General features: G+C 43.1%; 1 protein-coding gene and 1 long non-coding RNA gene across 2 annotated transcripts in view; one reads left to right on the forward strand and one right to left on the reverse strand.

Moving 5' to 3' along the window:
• LOC137541869 (uncharacterized) overlaps positions 1-15,479 on the forward strand; it is a 35,410-nt gene that overhangs the window by 11,825 nt on the left and 8,106 nt on the right. The window lies entirely within an intron of this gene.
• LASP1 (LIM and SH3 protein 1) overlaps positions 7,201-15,479 on the reverse strand; it is a 117,502-nt gene continuing 109,223 nt past the window's right edge. The window contains exon 7 of the mRNA XM_068263416.1: positions 7,201-10,340. Within this exon, the coding sequence (XP_068119517.1) occupies positions 10,167-10,340 (174 nt within the window). The 3' untranslated portion in view covers positions 7,201-10,166. The remainder of the gene's footprint in view (positions 10,341-15,479) is intronic.

Raw genomic sequence — 15,479 nt, forward strand, 5'->3', positions numbered from 1 at the left:
AATTGCTTTGCTGCTTGCTTGTTTTTTGGGGGTTTTTTTCTCTTTTTCCATCCAATAACCTTCCAGGTGGACCGAGCGAACGACTAACCAGCTGCAGTACTGATGGTGCATCCTGACAGAACGTTGCGCGTCTGTCAGCTTACACACAAGTCGGTGCATGCAGCGCTGCAGGACGAGATTTCTCCTCCGCAGTCAAAAAGATACGTTTGCCGAGGCATATGGGCCGAGGCGTGGTGTTGGGGATTCATATGCTTTGGCAAACACTTTGTATCAAAAAAGAACTCTGGCAATGATTTGTTCATCCACATCGATCGGTGTGAATGGATAAATCAGGTTTGCCAGGGCATACGAGCTGGTGGGTTTGGATTTTTGGGGCGGCAGCTCCTATGTCCTGGCAGACGCCTTCCCCTCCTTTTTGTATTGTTTTGTCTTTTTTTCTATCCAGACCGACCAATCAGCTGCAGCACTGATGGTGCATCCTGACAGAACATTGCGCGCCTGTCAGCTTACACACAAGTCGGTGCATGCAGCGCTGCAGGACGAGATTTCTCCTCCGCAGTCAAAAAGATACGTTTGCCGAGGCATATGGGCCGAGGAGTGGTGTTGGGGATTCATATGCTTTGGCAAACACTTTGTATCAAAAAAGAACTCTGGCAATGATTTGTTCATCCACATCGATCAGTGTGAATGGATAAATCAGGTTTGCCAGGGCATACGAGCTGGTGGGTTTGGATTTTTGGGGCGGCAGCTCCTATGTCCTGGCAGACGCCTTCCTCCTCTTTTTTTTTTTCAAAATTTTTTGGCATCCACATTGATTGATTGTTTGACGTTCATTTTTCCTTTCAGCCCACAGTGCATTACCCTTATGCCCAATATAAGGAGTATAGCAGAAACTCCTAATACTGGCCATACATGTAATGATTGCAGAGACCCTAAAATGCCAGGACAGACCCCACGAATGATGCCATTTTGGAAAGAGGACACCCCAAAGTATTCCGTGAGGTGCATGGTGAGTTCATAGAATGTTTTATTTTTTGTCACAAGTTAGCAGAAATTGTGGTTTTGTGTTTTTGTTTTTTTTTTCACAAAATGTCATTTTCCGCTAACTTGTGACAAAAATTAAAATTTTCTATGAACTCACCATGGCCCTCATGGAATACCTTAGCGTGTATTCTTTCCAAAATGGGGTCATTTGTGGGGTTTTTTAACTGTCCTGGCAAGTGGGCGGGGTGCTAAATTTTGAGCACCCCTGTAAAGCCTAAAGGTACTCATTGGACTCTGGGCCCCTTAGCGCAGTTAGGGTGCAAAAAAGTGCCACACATGTGGTATCGCCGTACTCGGGAGAAGTAGTATAATGTGTTTTGGGGTGTATTTTTACACATACCTATGCTGGGTGGGAGAAATACCTCTGTAAATGACAATCTTTTGATTTTTTTTACACACAATTGTCCATTTACAGAGTTATTTCTCCCACCCAGCATGGGTATGTGTAAAAATACACCCCAAAACACATTGTACTACTTCTCGCGAGTACGGCGATACCACATGTGTGGCACTTTTTTGCACCCTAACTGCGCTAAAGGGCCCAAAGTCCAATGAGTACCTTTAGGATTTCACAGGTCATTTTGCGGAATTTGATTTCCAGACTACTCCTCACGGTTTAGGGCCCCTAAAATGCCAGGGCAGTATAGGAACCCCACAAATGACCCCATTTTAGAAAGAAGACACCCCAAGGTATTCAGTTAGGAGTATGGGGAATTCATAGAAGATTTTATTTTTTTGTCACAAGTTAGCAGAAATTGATTTTAATTGTTTTTTTCCACAAAGTGTCATGTTCCGCTAACTTGTGACAAAAAATAAAATCTTCTATGAACTCACCATACTCCTAACGGAATACCTTGGGGTGTCTTCTTTCTAAAATGGGGTCATTTGTGGGGTTCCTATACTGCCCTGGCATTCTAGGGGCCCTAAACCGTGAGGAGTAGTCTTGAAACCAAATGTCGCAAAATGACCTGTGAAATCCTAAAGGTACTCATTGGACTTTGGGCCCTTTAGCGCAGTTAGGGTGCAAAAAAGTGCCACACATGTGGTATTGCCGTACTCGGGAGAAGTAGTATAATGTGTTTTGTGGTGTATTTTTACACATACCCATGCTGGGTGGGAGAAATACCTCTGTAAATGACAATCTTTTGATTTTTTTACACACGATTGTCCATTTACAGAGTTATTTCTCCCACCCAGCATGGGTATGTGTAAAAATACACCCCAAAACACATTATACTACTTCTCCCGAGTACGGCAATACCACATGTGTGGCACTTTTTTGCACCCTAATTGCGCTAAAGGGCCCAAAGTCCAATGAGTACCTTTAGGATTTCACAGGTCATTTTGCGGAATTTGATTTCCAGACTACTCCTCACGGTTTAGGGCCCCTAAAATGCCAGGGCAGTATAGGAACCCCACAAATGACCCCATTTTAGAAAGAAGACACCCCAAGGTATTCAGTTAGGAGTATGGGGAATTCATAGAAGATTTTATTTTTTTGTCACAAGTTAGCAGAAATTGATTTTAATTGTTTTTTTCCACAAAGTGTCATGTTCCGCTAACTTGTGACAAAAAATAAAATCTTCTATGAACTCACCATACTCCTAACGGAATACCTTGGGGTGTCTTCTTTCTAAAATGGGGTCATTTGTGGGGTTCCTATACTGCCCTGGCATTCTAGGGGCCCTAAACCGTGAGGAGTAGTCTTGAAACCAAATGTCGCAAAATGACCTGTGAAATCCTAAAGGTACTCATTGGACTTTGGGCCCTTTAGCGCAGTTAGGGTGCAAAAAAGTGCCACACATGTGGTATTGCCGTACTCGGGAGAAGTAGTATAATGTGTTTTGTGGTGTATTTTTACACATACCCATGCTGGGTGGGAGAAATACCTCTGTAAATGACAATCTTTTGATTTTTTTACACACGATTGTCCATTTACAGAGTTATTTCTCCCACCCAGCATGGGTATGTGTAAAAATACACCCCAAAACACATTATACTACTTCTCCCGAGTACGGCAATACCACATGTGTGGCACTTTTTTGCACCCTAACTGCGCTAAAGGGCCCAAAGTCCAATGAGTACCTTTAGGATTTCACAGGTCATTTTGCGGAATTTGATTTCCAGACTACTCCTCGCGGTTTAGGGCCCCTAAAATGCCAGGGCAGTATAGGAACCCCACAAATGACCCCATTTTAGAAAGAAGACACCCCAAGGTATTCAGTTAGGAGTATGGGAAGTTCATAGAAGATTTTATTTTTTTGTCACAAGTTAGCGGAAATTGATTTTAATTGTTTTTTCCCACAAAGTGTCATGTTCCGCTAACTTGTGACAAAAAATAAAATCTTCTATGAACTCACCATACTCCTAACGGAATACCTTGGGGTGTCTTCTTTCTAAAATGGGGTCATTTGTGGGGTTCCTATACTGCCCTGGCATTTTAGGGGCCCTAAACCGTGAGGAGTAGTCTGAAAATCAAATTCCGCAAAATGACCTGTGAAATCCTAAAGGTACTCATTGGACTTTGGGCCCTTTACCGCAGTTAGGGTGCAAAAAAGTGCCACACATGTGGTATTGCCGTACTCGGGAGAAGTAGTATAATGTGTTTTGGGGTGTATTTTTACACATACCCATGCTGGGTGGGAGAAATACCTCTGTAAATGACAATCTTTTGATTTTTTTACACGCGATTGTCCATTTACAGAGTTATTTCTCCCACCCAGCATGGGTATGTGTAAAAATACACCCCAAAACACATTATACTACATGAAACATGACAGGGGGTCAGAAAAGTCATAGATGCTTGAAAATGGGAAAATTCACTTTTTGCACCATAGTTTGTAAACGCTATAACTTTTACCCAAACCAATAAATATACACTGAATGGGTTTTTTTTTATCCAAAACATGTTTGTCCACATTTTTCGCGCTGTATGTATACAGAAATTTTACTTTATTTGAAAAATGTCAGCACAGAAAGTGAAAAAAATCATTTTTTTGCCAAAATTCATGTCTTTTTTGATGAATATAATAAAAAGTAAAAATCGCAGGAGCAATCAAATAGCAGCAAAAGAAAGCTTTATTAGTGACAAGAAAAGGAGGTAAAATTCATTTAGGTGGTAGGTTGTATGAGCGAGCAATAAACCGTGAAAGCTGCAGTGGTCTGAATGGAGAAAAAGGCTCTGGTCCTTAAGGGGCGAAAAGACTGTGGTCCTGAAGTGGTTAAGACACTACTGCTGCCAAATAGATCAGCAGCGCTGCCAGGCAACTGGTATGGTTTAAAAGGAAATAAAAATTGGTAGCCTCCATATTCTTCTCACTACAGTTGTCCTTTAACCTCTTAAGGACTACGGGGGCTTAAACCCCCTAAAGATCAGGCCAAGAAAATAGGCCTTTAAGACCAAACTGCAGTGCCACACAGCACACCCCTTTCTCCGCACTAACAAAGCTCTCTGTTGGTGGGGTCTGATCGCCCCCGTAGTTTTTTAATAAATATTTATGTCTTTATTTTTTTACTATTTCTTTCTTTATTTTTCCCCCAAACTCCTTTCTCCCCCCCAGCCAGCCAATCCTGGCGATCAGCTGTCATAAGCTTCTGCCTATGAGAGCCGATTGCTCTCTAGTGTCCCAGGCCAGTACAGTGCTGCTGCAGGTCGCAGCGCTGTACACAGTTATTAGACGGTGGTTTCGCCATCTAACAGTCTCCAGAGCGGCGATCGCCGCTTGGATACTGAAGGCGGAGCTCTGCTACCAACAGGAGATGCGTACGCAGCCTGCGCGCGATCTCCTGCACTGCGAGCCCCAAGGGCCTTAGAGCGTTAGGCGGTCCTGGGGCTGCCGCCACGGTCACGCCCTTCAGCGTTCCGCGGTCAGCAAGCAGTTATATGTGAACCTAAGGTGAAAAACTGATGAGATAAACAATTGTATTTATACTCCTACTCAATATCGGCGGGTCGGGAGCGCGCCGTTAACGGCGTTTGATTCTGCGGCCTTCAAACTGGTAGCAATCGACCAGTGTATGGCAGCCTTTACATTCTGACATTTATCACATGGTGACATATTTACTGCTGGCAGGTGATGTCTGTGGAAGGAGATGCTGTTTTTTTGGCAGTTGTAAACCGCTATTTCCCACAATGCAACAAGGCTCCCACAGTGTGATGTCAGCACCCTGGTGCTTACATCACACACTGTGGGAGGGGTTTCACCACTATCAGCCATACGGAGCCCCTGATGATCAGTTTGAGAAAAGGAAAAGATTTTTCTTGGAATAGGAGGTATCAGCTACTAATTGTGATGAAGTTCAATTATTGGTTAGGGTTCCTCTTTAACATGTTTTGCACTGTATATTCACGTTTATCTCATCATGTTGCTTCAGGTATACGTCAACCACTTCAGGACCATAGGCTTACACCCCCCTAATGACCAGGCTATGTTTTTTACAATTTAGGGCTCTGTAGCTTTAAGAGCTCACTGCAGAGCCATACAACCGTGCACACACGAATCCCTTCCCCTTTTCTGCCCACCAACAGAGCTGTCTGTTGGTGTTGGCTCTGATCGCTGCTTGGTTATTTTTTTAAATATTTTTTTTATATTTTATTTCCTGCCCCTCCCTCCCCAGCGAATGACAGCGATCGGCTGTCATAGGCATCAGCCTATGAGAGCCGATCACTCCTAAGCCTCCCAAGGGGACAGCCAGGTGACATGGCTGTCCCTAGTATAGCGCTGCCTTAGATCGCAGTGCTGTACATTGTAAATAGATGGCGGTTTAGCCATCTAACAGTCTCCTAGCGGCGATCACCCCAGGACTTCACGCCAATTGGCGTTGAGGCGGCCGTCAAGTAGTTAAAGAGACACAAACCTCCTAAAAATCACGTTAATTAAAAAGTGTTTAACATCTTTGCCCTACCTAAACCGCTGCTGAAATCTATCTAAACCCCCCCCAATTCCCCCGCAAAATCCACGACTTTCTTGGTCGTGGATTTTGCTGCTGTTGGAGGCAGAGCTATGAGCCGCAGCTCTGCCTGCATGCCCGTCTATCAGCGGTGGATCTCCGCCTCTCCCCCACCCCTCAGTGAAGAAAGACTGAGAGGGGCGGGGGAGAGGCGGCGATCCGGGCTGACAGACGCGCTGAGAGGCAGAGCTACGCCTCATAGCTCTGCCTCTCACGGAAGCGCTGCCCAGATTGCCCCCTGGGTAGTTTGGGGGGATTTAGTTATAGAGTACAGCGGCGGGGATGTGGCGGTTTAGGTAGGGCAAAGATGTTAAACACATGTTTTAATTAAAAACAATTTTTACGAGACTTCAGAGTCTCTTTAAGAAGCAAATTTCTGTTTTTGGTTAGCATTATAGTAAGGAGGATTTTTGGCCCATTTCAGCCCCCTTACACACTCCTAGGAGTTGTGGATCACCATGAGCTTGCTGGGCGATCTGTAACTCTGGGTGTTTCAAGTCCTACTCCATAGAGCCACATTAATCTGATGAAGCACTGATGAAGATCAACCAGTGTGAGGCCCCGTTCACATCACAAACGCGGACGGCCACGCGTGCGGACCGCAACGCGTACGAACGCACGCCATCCGCGTTTGTGTGCGTTGCGTGGCTGATCCCATCACTGAAAAGTGAATAGGACAGCCACGCGTTTTTACAAAAAATGCGTGCAGCATGCGTTCCCGGACCGCACAGGTCCGGAACGCATGCAGTGTGAACATCAGACAGTGCACTCTATGCACTGTCTGATGTCGTGCGTGTCTGTCTCCTGCACGCGTTTCCAAATGCGTCTGGAAACGCGTGCAGTGTGAACGGGGCCTGAAACAGCCTGTATGTATGTTGTATTATTGTGGCTCTGTACAATTACCAAGAAGACACATCATGGCATTCAAGCAGTTTTTTTTTGGGGGGGGGGGGGGGGGTTTAGCTTTCTTGGACAACAAAGGGACAAGATCCATATTCATCAGTGATGCACTGTGGGACACCTCATGTGCTCACTCCAACCTAAATAACAAATACCTTATGTTTTAAGAGGACAAATTTCTGTTCTTCCGAAGTGACATGACACAAATCATACACCCAGGCCTTGTATACCGGCGGCAAGTGCACACAAACTCAACCACGCAATACACACCAGCTGCAACCAAATGAATGCAAAGTGACATCATGGTTAAAAATGATACCTTTATTTTTAAATTTAAACTGAGAAAGCTTTTCTTGGTAGCTGCATGATTGATTTCTTTCTTTAAATGATTATAGGCCCAAGCAATCTGATACAAAGGCTTTTCCAGCTGGGGGAAGGGGGCTATAATAAGAAAACAAAAAAAAAAATAAAACAAACAATGTAAAAAGTGAGGGTAAGGAATGGTTGACACATACACAAGACAGTAAGGCTGCAGAATGACGGAGATGGCAAGTTTTGGGGACTTCGTTTCTGCTATCCCCATACCTATGCTGGAGCAAAAGTGAAAGTGCATCCAATGTGGGGGGAGGAGGGGACAGAGGAGTTTGGTCCAGTTTGAACAAAAATGATTGGTCCTAGGAGGAGATAAAGAATGCAGAAAAAATAGTCTTCATCCCACCATTTCCAATATGCTCTTCACATAGTGCCACCGTGTCCTTGCAGTGCTATAGATCCTCTATAGTATACTCATAAGCCTGTGCCGCACTTTGTACCTCTCACAATAGGACTACAGTATAAGGAATGTACAAAGTATCTTAAGAGTTCTGTGGAATTTCCCATCCCTCCCCAGGTATTCACATTGAGTTCCAGTTACTTCTGCTCTAATTGTGCTTTATTTATGAAATCAGGAGTCCTGGAATGATTTGTGCTTGGTCCCCAATATTAGTCTGCCTCTCCTACGTCCTGCTTCCCACCTTTCATGTGTGAGCACTGCTGTAATACAAGGCACAGGACACGGCCTACAGAGCACGGCTTGTCTGTGCCTGGGGGGAGAGGAATGAGCTAGAGCGCGTAAGGCAGATAAAGTAAAAGGCAGCGGAGATTTGGCCCAAGGTGCATTTGGTAAGATAAATGTGTGTGGTGGGTTGGCACCAGGAGATTGCTCCCTCCTCCTGAGGAAATGATTGCACCAAGTAACTCTTCGACAGAAATGAATCAGCAGCTTTGTGTGGAGAGGAAATGTAGCAGACAGCACTGGCTCAGATTAGGCTCTGCGTCACAACAAGTCAATGCAACTCGGACACAAGACAACCTAAACACATATTCAGCTCTTCCACTACAAGACTTACAGAGCACTGAGAGCCGCCACTATGGAAAAGGCTGATATGTTAATGAATATGCAAGGATAGAAAGAGAGGAGATGCTGCTATGGAACTCTTCATACAGGCATAAGATCTACGGCGGACCAATCTGATGCTGGCTTTGCTACCTTGTTCCTTCCTGACCTAAAACTGGGAGGCGAGCAGTATTGTTTGTTCCACAATTAGGATGGCAGCCACAGAGCTTGTACCTTACAAAAAATTGCAGCAACTGCTCTCACATTTCTGTCCTTACAAATTCTCTTTAGAGCATAACTTTACTTATGAAGAGAAATACAGTTGTCCATTTGTCCTTCAAATGACTTAAAAAAAACAACTATTCAGGACTTACAGTACAAAGGACATCTGAAGCAACAGCATGGTAGAGCCACTCCCACTCCAGCCATAAGGGCACAGTCTCCCCTCTACCCAAAGAATGTGGTGGCAGGGCTATGGCTGGACTGTCAGAAGCCCCACCACGATTAACAGAAGCTCTGCCTCAATGTTTCTCCCACCTCCTAGCTTCTTTGGAGTAGACTGCAGATTATGCTATTATTGTGTAAACTGTCAGAATGAAGGGATGGCAGTAGGAGCTCTTACTTAGTCCTCTCATGCAATTTGGGAGTAAACTGACAACTGTACTTGTGTTAAAATACAGTTAAAGGTAAAATAGTCTCAAGCAAAACAAAAAGAAAAACAAAAAAAAAAAACTTTCAATATTTATCAAACACTGCCATCTTACTATGGCAACCATAATGAAATGTCCCCTCTTGTTATCACTTCCTAATTCTACGATGGCCTTTCCAGTACACAAAATGGGGGAAAAATGTATATATATATTAATAAAATATATTGAGAAGGAAGGAAAAAAATGAAAAAAATTAAGTCTTCAATGTAAAAATATTATAATTAAATCTTTTCGCCTTACTAATTCACTAAGCTAAATATATATTTAAAATATCTGGATTTCATGAGCGTGTATGGCACGTTTCGGACAGGGCAGGAATGAACTGCAGCAGATGTTACTGGGGACCGTTTGGGGTGGATGGAGAGAATGGCGGGTGCAGACACCCACTTTTCACACACACAAGAAATCCCAGTCAGTAATTCTGCAGCAGCCGAGCACCATAACTTCAGCCCTCATAAATGGTTCTGTGCCAACGAAACTGGTTGGGAGACTGATTATCTCGGATACAAAACACGAAGGCCGATTGACCCTATTTAGGTTATGCTAAACCCGGATATGGAATCTTTTGCAGATGGATATGACGTTATCAAATTGCCGAAAGGCTGTCTGAGGAGATGATATGAAAGGTGGAGTCAATAAACATCACATGACCCTGCAGAATTTCCACACTCTACATCTCAATTTAGTTGATGTAAACTGAGCACTGCTAACCATTTACCTAAAAAAACCAACAGAGAAACCATTTAATGGAAAGGAGCGGAAAGATTTCTCTCAAATGAATGGCCAGAAAGTCCTGCAATAAGTAAGGTTAACAGAGGAGGGGAAAGCACGGAAATATTAGGGAGAAAATTATCACTGTTGCCTGGCTCGCTCCTTCTAGCTTGTAAAAATGTATATATACCAGTGCAAAGCGCATAGACAAGTCAATCAGACATAAAAGGAAGGGGAGAAAAACGGGGCGGGTGGGGGGCAGTTGAAAGAGGGAGACCTCTCCCCAAAGTGGTCCCTCCAGTGACTAAAGATGAAGCAAGAGGTAATTTTCCCTTCTGCCACCAGAGGGCAGCAGAGAGGCATTTGAGAGAGAATGCTGTAGAGGGAGAGTTGGAGCCCACCCTTCCCAAAGTTGGGAGAGGGCTGCACTGGAATGATTCATGATTGTGTGAGAAACATGAAGTGAGTTCCTCTGTTCAGATGGCTTCCACGTAATTGGCAGGAAGCATGCCTGTGTCTCCTGTGCGCTCCACAGTTCCGTACATCCAGCCTTCATCAATCTGCTGCACGTTGATAATAGTGTCACCGTCCTGGAAGGATACCTCATCTTCATCCGCTGCATTATAATCATAGACTGCTCGGAAGCGCTTCTGTGGAGAAGGAGGAGAAGACATCACATAGTGGGGTGCCTTCGCACAGCACTGTATTACAGTAAGCAGCCTACATCAACAGGCTAGATCAGGGATCACTGCATAGTGAAAAGCTAGGTGCACACCCTGAATCACTGCCAGAGATTTTAGTTCAGTTTAGACACAATTGCTATAGACATGCTTGCTTGGCTCCTGGCTGGACACTGTTCAGTTCTATGGAATGGAGAGGGACAATAATAGTCCTGGCCAGGGATTTTACAGCCTGGCTGATATCAGATATACGAACATGGTTCATCAACACACTGGCCGTAGTTAGATGCAAAGCACTTTTATTTGTGCAATAAGCCACATAAAGTCCCGACAATTGTTGTTTCGGGGGGCCTCGCAGAGTTACCGTATCTAAATGCGTGTGGTATGCACAATAGAAGTGTGTTGCGTCTAACTACGGCTGGTGTGCAGATGAACCATATACGTATGTTGTATGGAGTGACACTGCCTATGTCACCATTGAGCACCCAGAACCTGATGGTGTGCCTGCTTCACTCTATGTACTGACTGATATCAGGGACACCTCTACTCATTTAAAATTTTCACTGGAAAGGATCATAAACAAGCGTGTCAGATGACAAAAATTTAGGGTGTGTACATAGCTGAAGCGTACTGTATATACACATAAAGTGACCCAGGACCCGTAGCATAAGATCCAAGAGGCAGGAGGATGGCGAGGGACCCATTAGCCTGAAGGGGGCTGGAGAAAGCCCCAGGTATAATTTTTTTTTTTCATTTTTCCCATCTCTGAAACACTAACTATATTTCATTGCCGCGATAGCCACCAATAGCCGGTGTTTCGTGGCAGTCGCTAACCAGGCTACATGCAGCATTTTCCCGCGATTCTAGAGTGATCGCGATTAGAATGCTAAAAAGCACTAATTGCGGTTGCTCAAAAATCGCCACAGTGTACAGTGATTTTACTGCATTAATTGTGGTAAAAATCACCAGCGCAAAACGCTATTGCTAATCACTAGCGTTTTGCGATTCCAAGTGAGAACAGGCCCTAATGGTTGATCAAGTGAAGTGGGGGAACTATGTTACCCATCACAAGCTCTACTTAGACAACAAAAAGTTGTCAAATATTGAAAAGTTGCTTTTAAAAAAATCTTTATTTTATTGTACTTTCCAATGTTGTATCCAAGTAAAAGAATAAGTACAGCATTTTCATACCAATATTTGCGCAACGATACTTTCAACCAGTTTACATTTAGTGGTACATATGCCTAAGAAACAAATTGGTTCCAATTTAAATAGGAACACCCCAACCCACCCCACCGCTCCCCATGTTGTTAGACATCCTTTAGTGGCTTGTTCCTCTATGCATCCATCAAATTTCTAAGCGGCCTAGCGTGCCTCTAAGTTGCTCGTAGGCATACCACGAGGAGTATTTAAAGTGAACCAGAGACGAAGTACCCTCATGTATTTTACTATATATATATCAGTGGGAACATTAGAGAAAACACCTACCCTGCTCTGTTTCAATTTTCACTGCACAGTCTGCCTGTTATCAGCTCTGATAACATCCCCGACTGAGCATTCAGTCTGTCTTTGCCCCTTAATGATTATAGCTGAGTCAGTCTTCTGTGATGTCTTTTCAAGCCCAAGCCTGCCCCCTTGTGGCTCTGATTTCCTGCTATGTATCCTCATAGCAGGAAAGCACAGCCAGGAGGGGGCGGGTGTGGGCTTGAAAAGACATCAGAGAAGACTGACCCAGCTATGATTCCTGAGCAAAGCCAGACTGAATGCTCAGTCGGGATTCTTATCAGAGCAGATTCTTAACAGGCAGACTGTGCAGTGAAAAATGAAACAGAGCAGAGTAGGTGTTTACGGTCATGTTCTCATTGATATATATGGTAATATACATGAGGGTGCTTCGTGTCTGGTTCTCTTTAAATGGCTCCATGTAGTCTTTTAGATCATCCTGTGACAACATGAGTATAATATATGGCTTCCATCTTCAGAACAGTATTCTGGTTTATTTTTCAATATTTAGGGTTGCATCAAGCTTGTCAAGATGTAATATAGGACAGTTCATAAAAGGCGTGATCATCTCCCTTAAAATTAGCCTGTGCTTTTGTCTTTAACCATTTACCGCCATCCTAACGTATTAAAACGTCATGCTTACCGCTATTAACAGCAACATGACGTTTTAATACGTCGCGCATTCCCGCCGCTGCTACCGCCGTGTGTCCGCCGCTACCGCCGCCATTACCGTCGGGATCCCGTGCTGGGCGATTGGGGAAGAGGACTGAACAGTCCTCTACCCAATCGCAGTGCCTGGAGTGAATGGACGTGACCGCGAACAGCGGCTACGTCCATTCACATAAACAGGAAATGTAACAGTTTAATAAAGTGTGTAAAAAAAAAAAAAAAAAAAAAAAAGTGAACACGTCCTATGAGTGTTCACCAGCACCATCTTGTGGCCAAAAAGTATATTACACTTACAAAATACATACATTTTCAAGTATATACACATCATTAATAAAATTACACTTCCAACCCTCCCCCCCAAAAAAAACACTTGTAAAAAAAAAAAAATCAGCTTAAAAAAAATAAATAAATAGTTGCCTTAGGGACTCAGCTTTTTTTATTCTATATTTTATGGGGGAAAATTAATTTTAATTTATTACATAGGGGCTTGTAATTATGGCCAGAACAAACAGAAAAATAACCACTTATATTTCAAAATAATATACTGTCGCCATACATTGTGGTAGGGACATAATCTAAACGGTTTAATTATCGGGACCACTGGGCAAATACAACGTGTTTGTTTTATCCACAGGAGAATGTTTAATTTTAAAACTATAAAGGCTGAACACAGAGAAATAATGATTTTTTTTCTTTTTTTTTCTGTTTTTCTCATTAAAATGCATTTAGAATAAAAAAATTCTTAGCAAAATGTACTATCCACAGAAAGCCTAATTGGTGGCGAAAAAAACGAGGTATAGATCATTTTCTTGTGATAAGTAGTAATAAAGTTATTAGGGAATAAAAGGGAGGAGCGCTGACAACTGAAAATTGCTCTGGTCCGTTAGGATAAAAACCCTTGGGGGTGAACTGGTTAAGCTGTGCTTCCATTATTGTTTTCTGAAGTTATGAGAGTGGGTCTCCTCCTTCCTGGTCTCAAAATATAATCAAAACAGCATCAGTTGAGCATTCTCTCAAATGCGTGTTTATAAATTATTTGACTTCAGAAACTGCTGCATTGGTAGGCCATATTCCTGTTGTAATTCCCTAAAGGATATCCAATTGTGGTCATGAAGGTTTAGTAAATTGCTCAGTTTGCTCACCCCCTATCCTCCCACTGTATGAAAACCTTGTGCATCATCCCAGGAACAAAGCCCTGGGGGAATATACTTTGACACTCCAGGGTAATGAAAATGTCTGCAGCTCCTTCCATGCTACTATGGTATCCCTGAGTAACTGACTCCGCCGTCAACATAAGGGTTGTGTAGCCCAGGGGGCATGGAGTACACCCTTCAGGGACCAGGGTTCCACCAGTGCTTTCTTTTACACTACATTTGAAAAGTAAATAGTGTCCGACACCCATTCCTTTAAATGTTTAGCCAGACATGCCATATTTGTTTTTCTAATTTCCGGCATCCCCAGCCCACCCAAGTCGTTGGGTACCTGCAACATTTTTAGCTGTATTCTTTCTCTATTCCCTCTCCACAAAAAGTGGGTAAAGACCTTATTAAGTTTGATAATGTCTGCATGTTTTATCAAAAGGGGTAGAGTCTGCATGGCATATAAGAGTTTGCTAAAGCTAATCATTTTTATGATGGCTGCCACACCTGTCAATCTTACTGTGATTTTATCCCAGGCATCTAGTTTTTGAATAATTATATTTATAAGTGGAGTGAAGTTTAGCCACTTTACCCCCGCCCGTACGGATTTCTCCGTCCCTTTTTCCATCCTTTAACCCCCAGGGACGGAGAAATCCGTACTTTGCGCACTCCCACCGCTGCCCGTGCTCCCGCTCGTAAACACGCCGCCCGCCGCTAGTAAACACGCCGCCGCCCGCTCGGAGATCAATGAACGGGAAAATCCATTCCCGTTCGTTGATCTAAGCCCCACAATGATCCGCTGCTCTCCTATGGGCAGCGCGATCATTGTGAGAAAAAACAAACACTCACAGCCTCCTTGTACTTCCTGCGAGCGTCCGGAAGGTCGCAATAAACAAAAAGTTACTGTTGCCATCTTGTGGCCAAACAGTAAAACTACACCCTTAGCATTTTTTACATAGAAATAAATTAGTTTTACACTAAAAATTAACTCATTACCTCCCACACTCCCCATTTTTTTTTTTTTTTTGTAATTAAAAAAAAAATTAAAAAATTTACAATTAAAAAAATACATAAATAGTTACCTTAGGGACTGAACTTTTTAAATATTTACGTCAAGAGGGTATAACACTGTTACTTTATAAACTATGGGCTTGTAATTAGGGATGGACGCAAAACTGAAAAAAATGCACCTTTATTTCCAAATAAAATATTGGCGACAAACATTGTGATAGGGACATAATTTAAACGGTTTTATAACCGGGACAAAAGGGCACATACATTTCATGGGTTTTAATTACAGTAGCATGCATTATTTAAAAACTATAATGGCCGGAAACTGAAAAATAATTAATTTTTTTCCCACATTTTTCCTATTTTCCCATTAAAACACATTTAGAATAAAATAATTCTTGGCATAATGTCCCTCCTAAAGAAAGCCTAATTGGTGGCGGAAAAAACAAGATATAGTTCATTTCATTGTGATAAGTTATGATAAAGTTATAGACGAATGAATGGAAGGAGCGCTGAAAGGTGAAAATTGCTCTGGTGGTCAGGGGGTAAAACCCCTCAGTGGTGACGTGGTTAGCTCATATTAGAGTTAGGGGTCTCGATTCATTTTTTGGCCCAGGTATGTAATCTCCTTTGGGAGTTGCCTTAACTCCAAGTGGTTATGGGTTTCCATTTTCTTGCAGAGGTAATGGATCTCTCTCCTCTGTGCATTTATCCTAAAGCCCGATGCCTTTCCCATCTCCTGTATAGCTGGAGGTACCTGCTCACTCAACTGCTGACTTATTCATGA

The sequence above is a fragment of the Hyperolius riggenbachi genome, chromosome 12 (assembly GCF_040937935.1).
Source record: "Hyperolius riggenbachi isolate aHypRig1 chromosome 12, aHypRig1.pri, whole genome shotgun sequence".
Lineage (NCBI taxonomy): Eukaryota > Metazoa > Chordata > Amphibia > Anura > Hyperoliidae > Hyperolius > Hyperolius riggenbachi.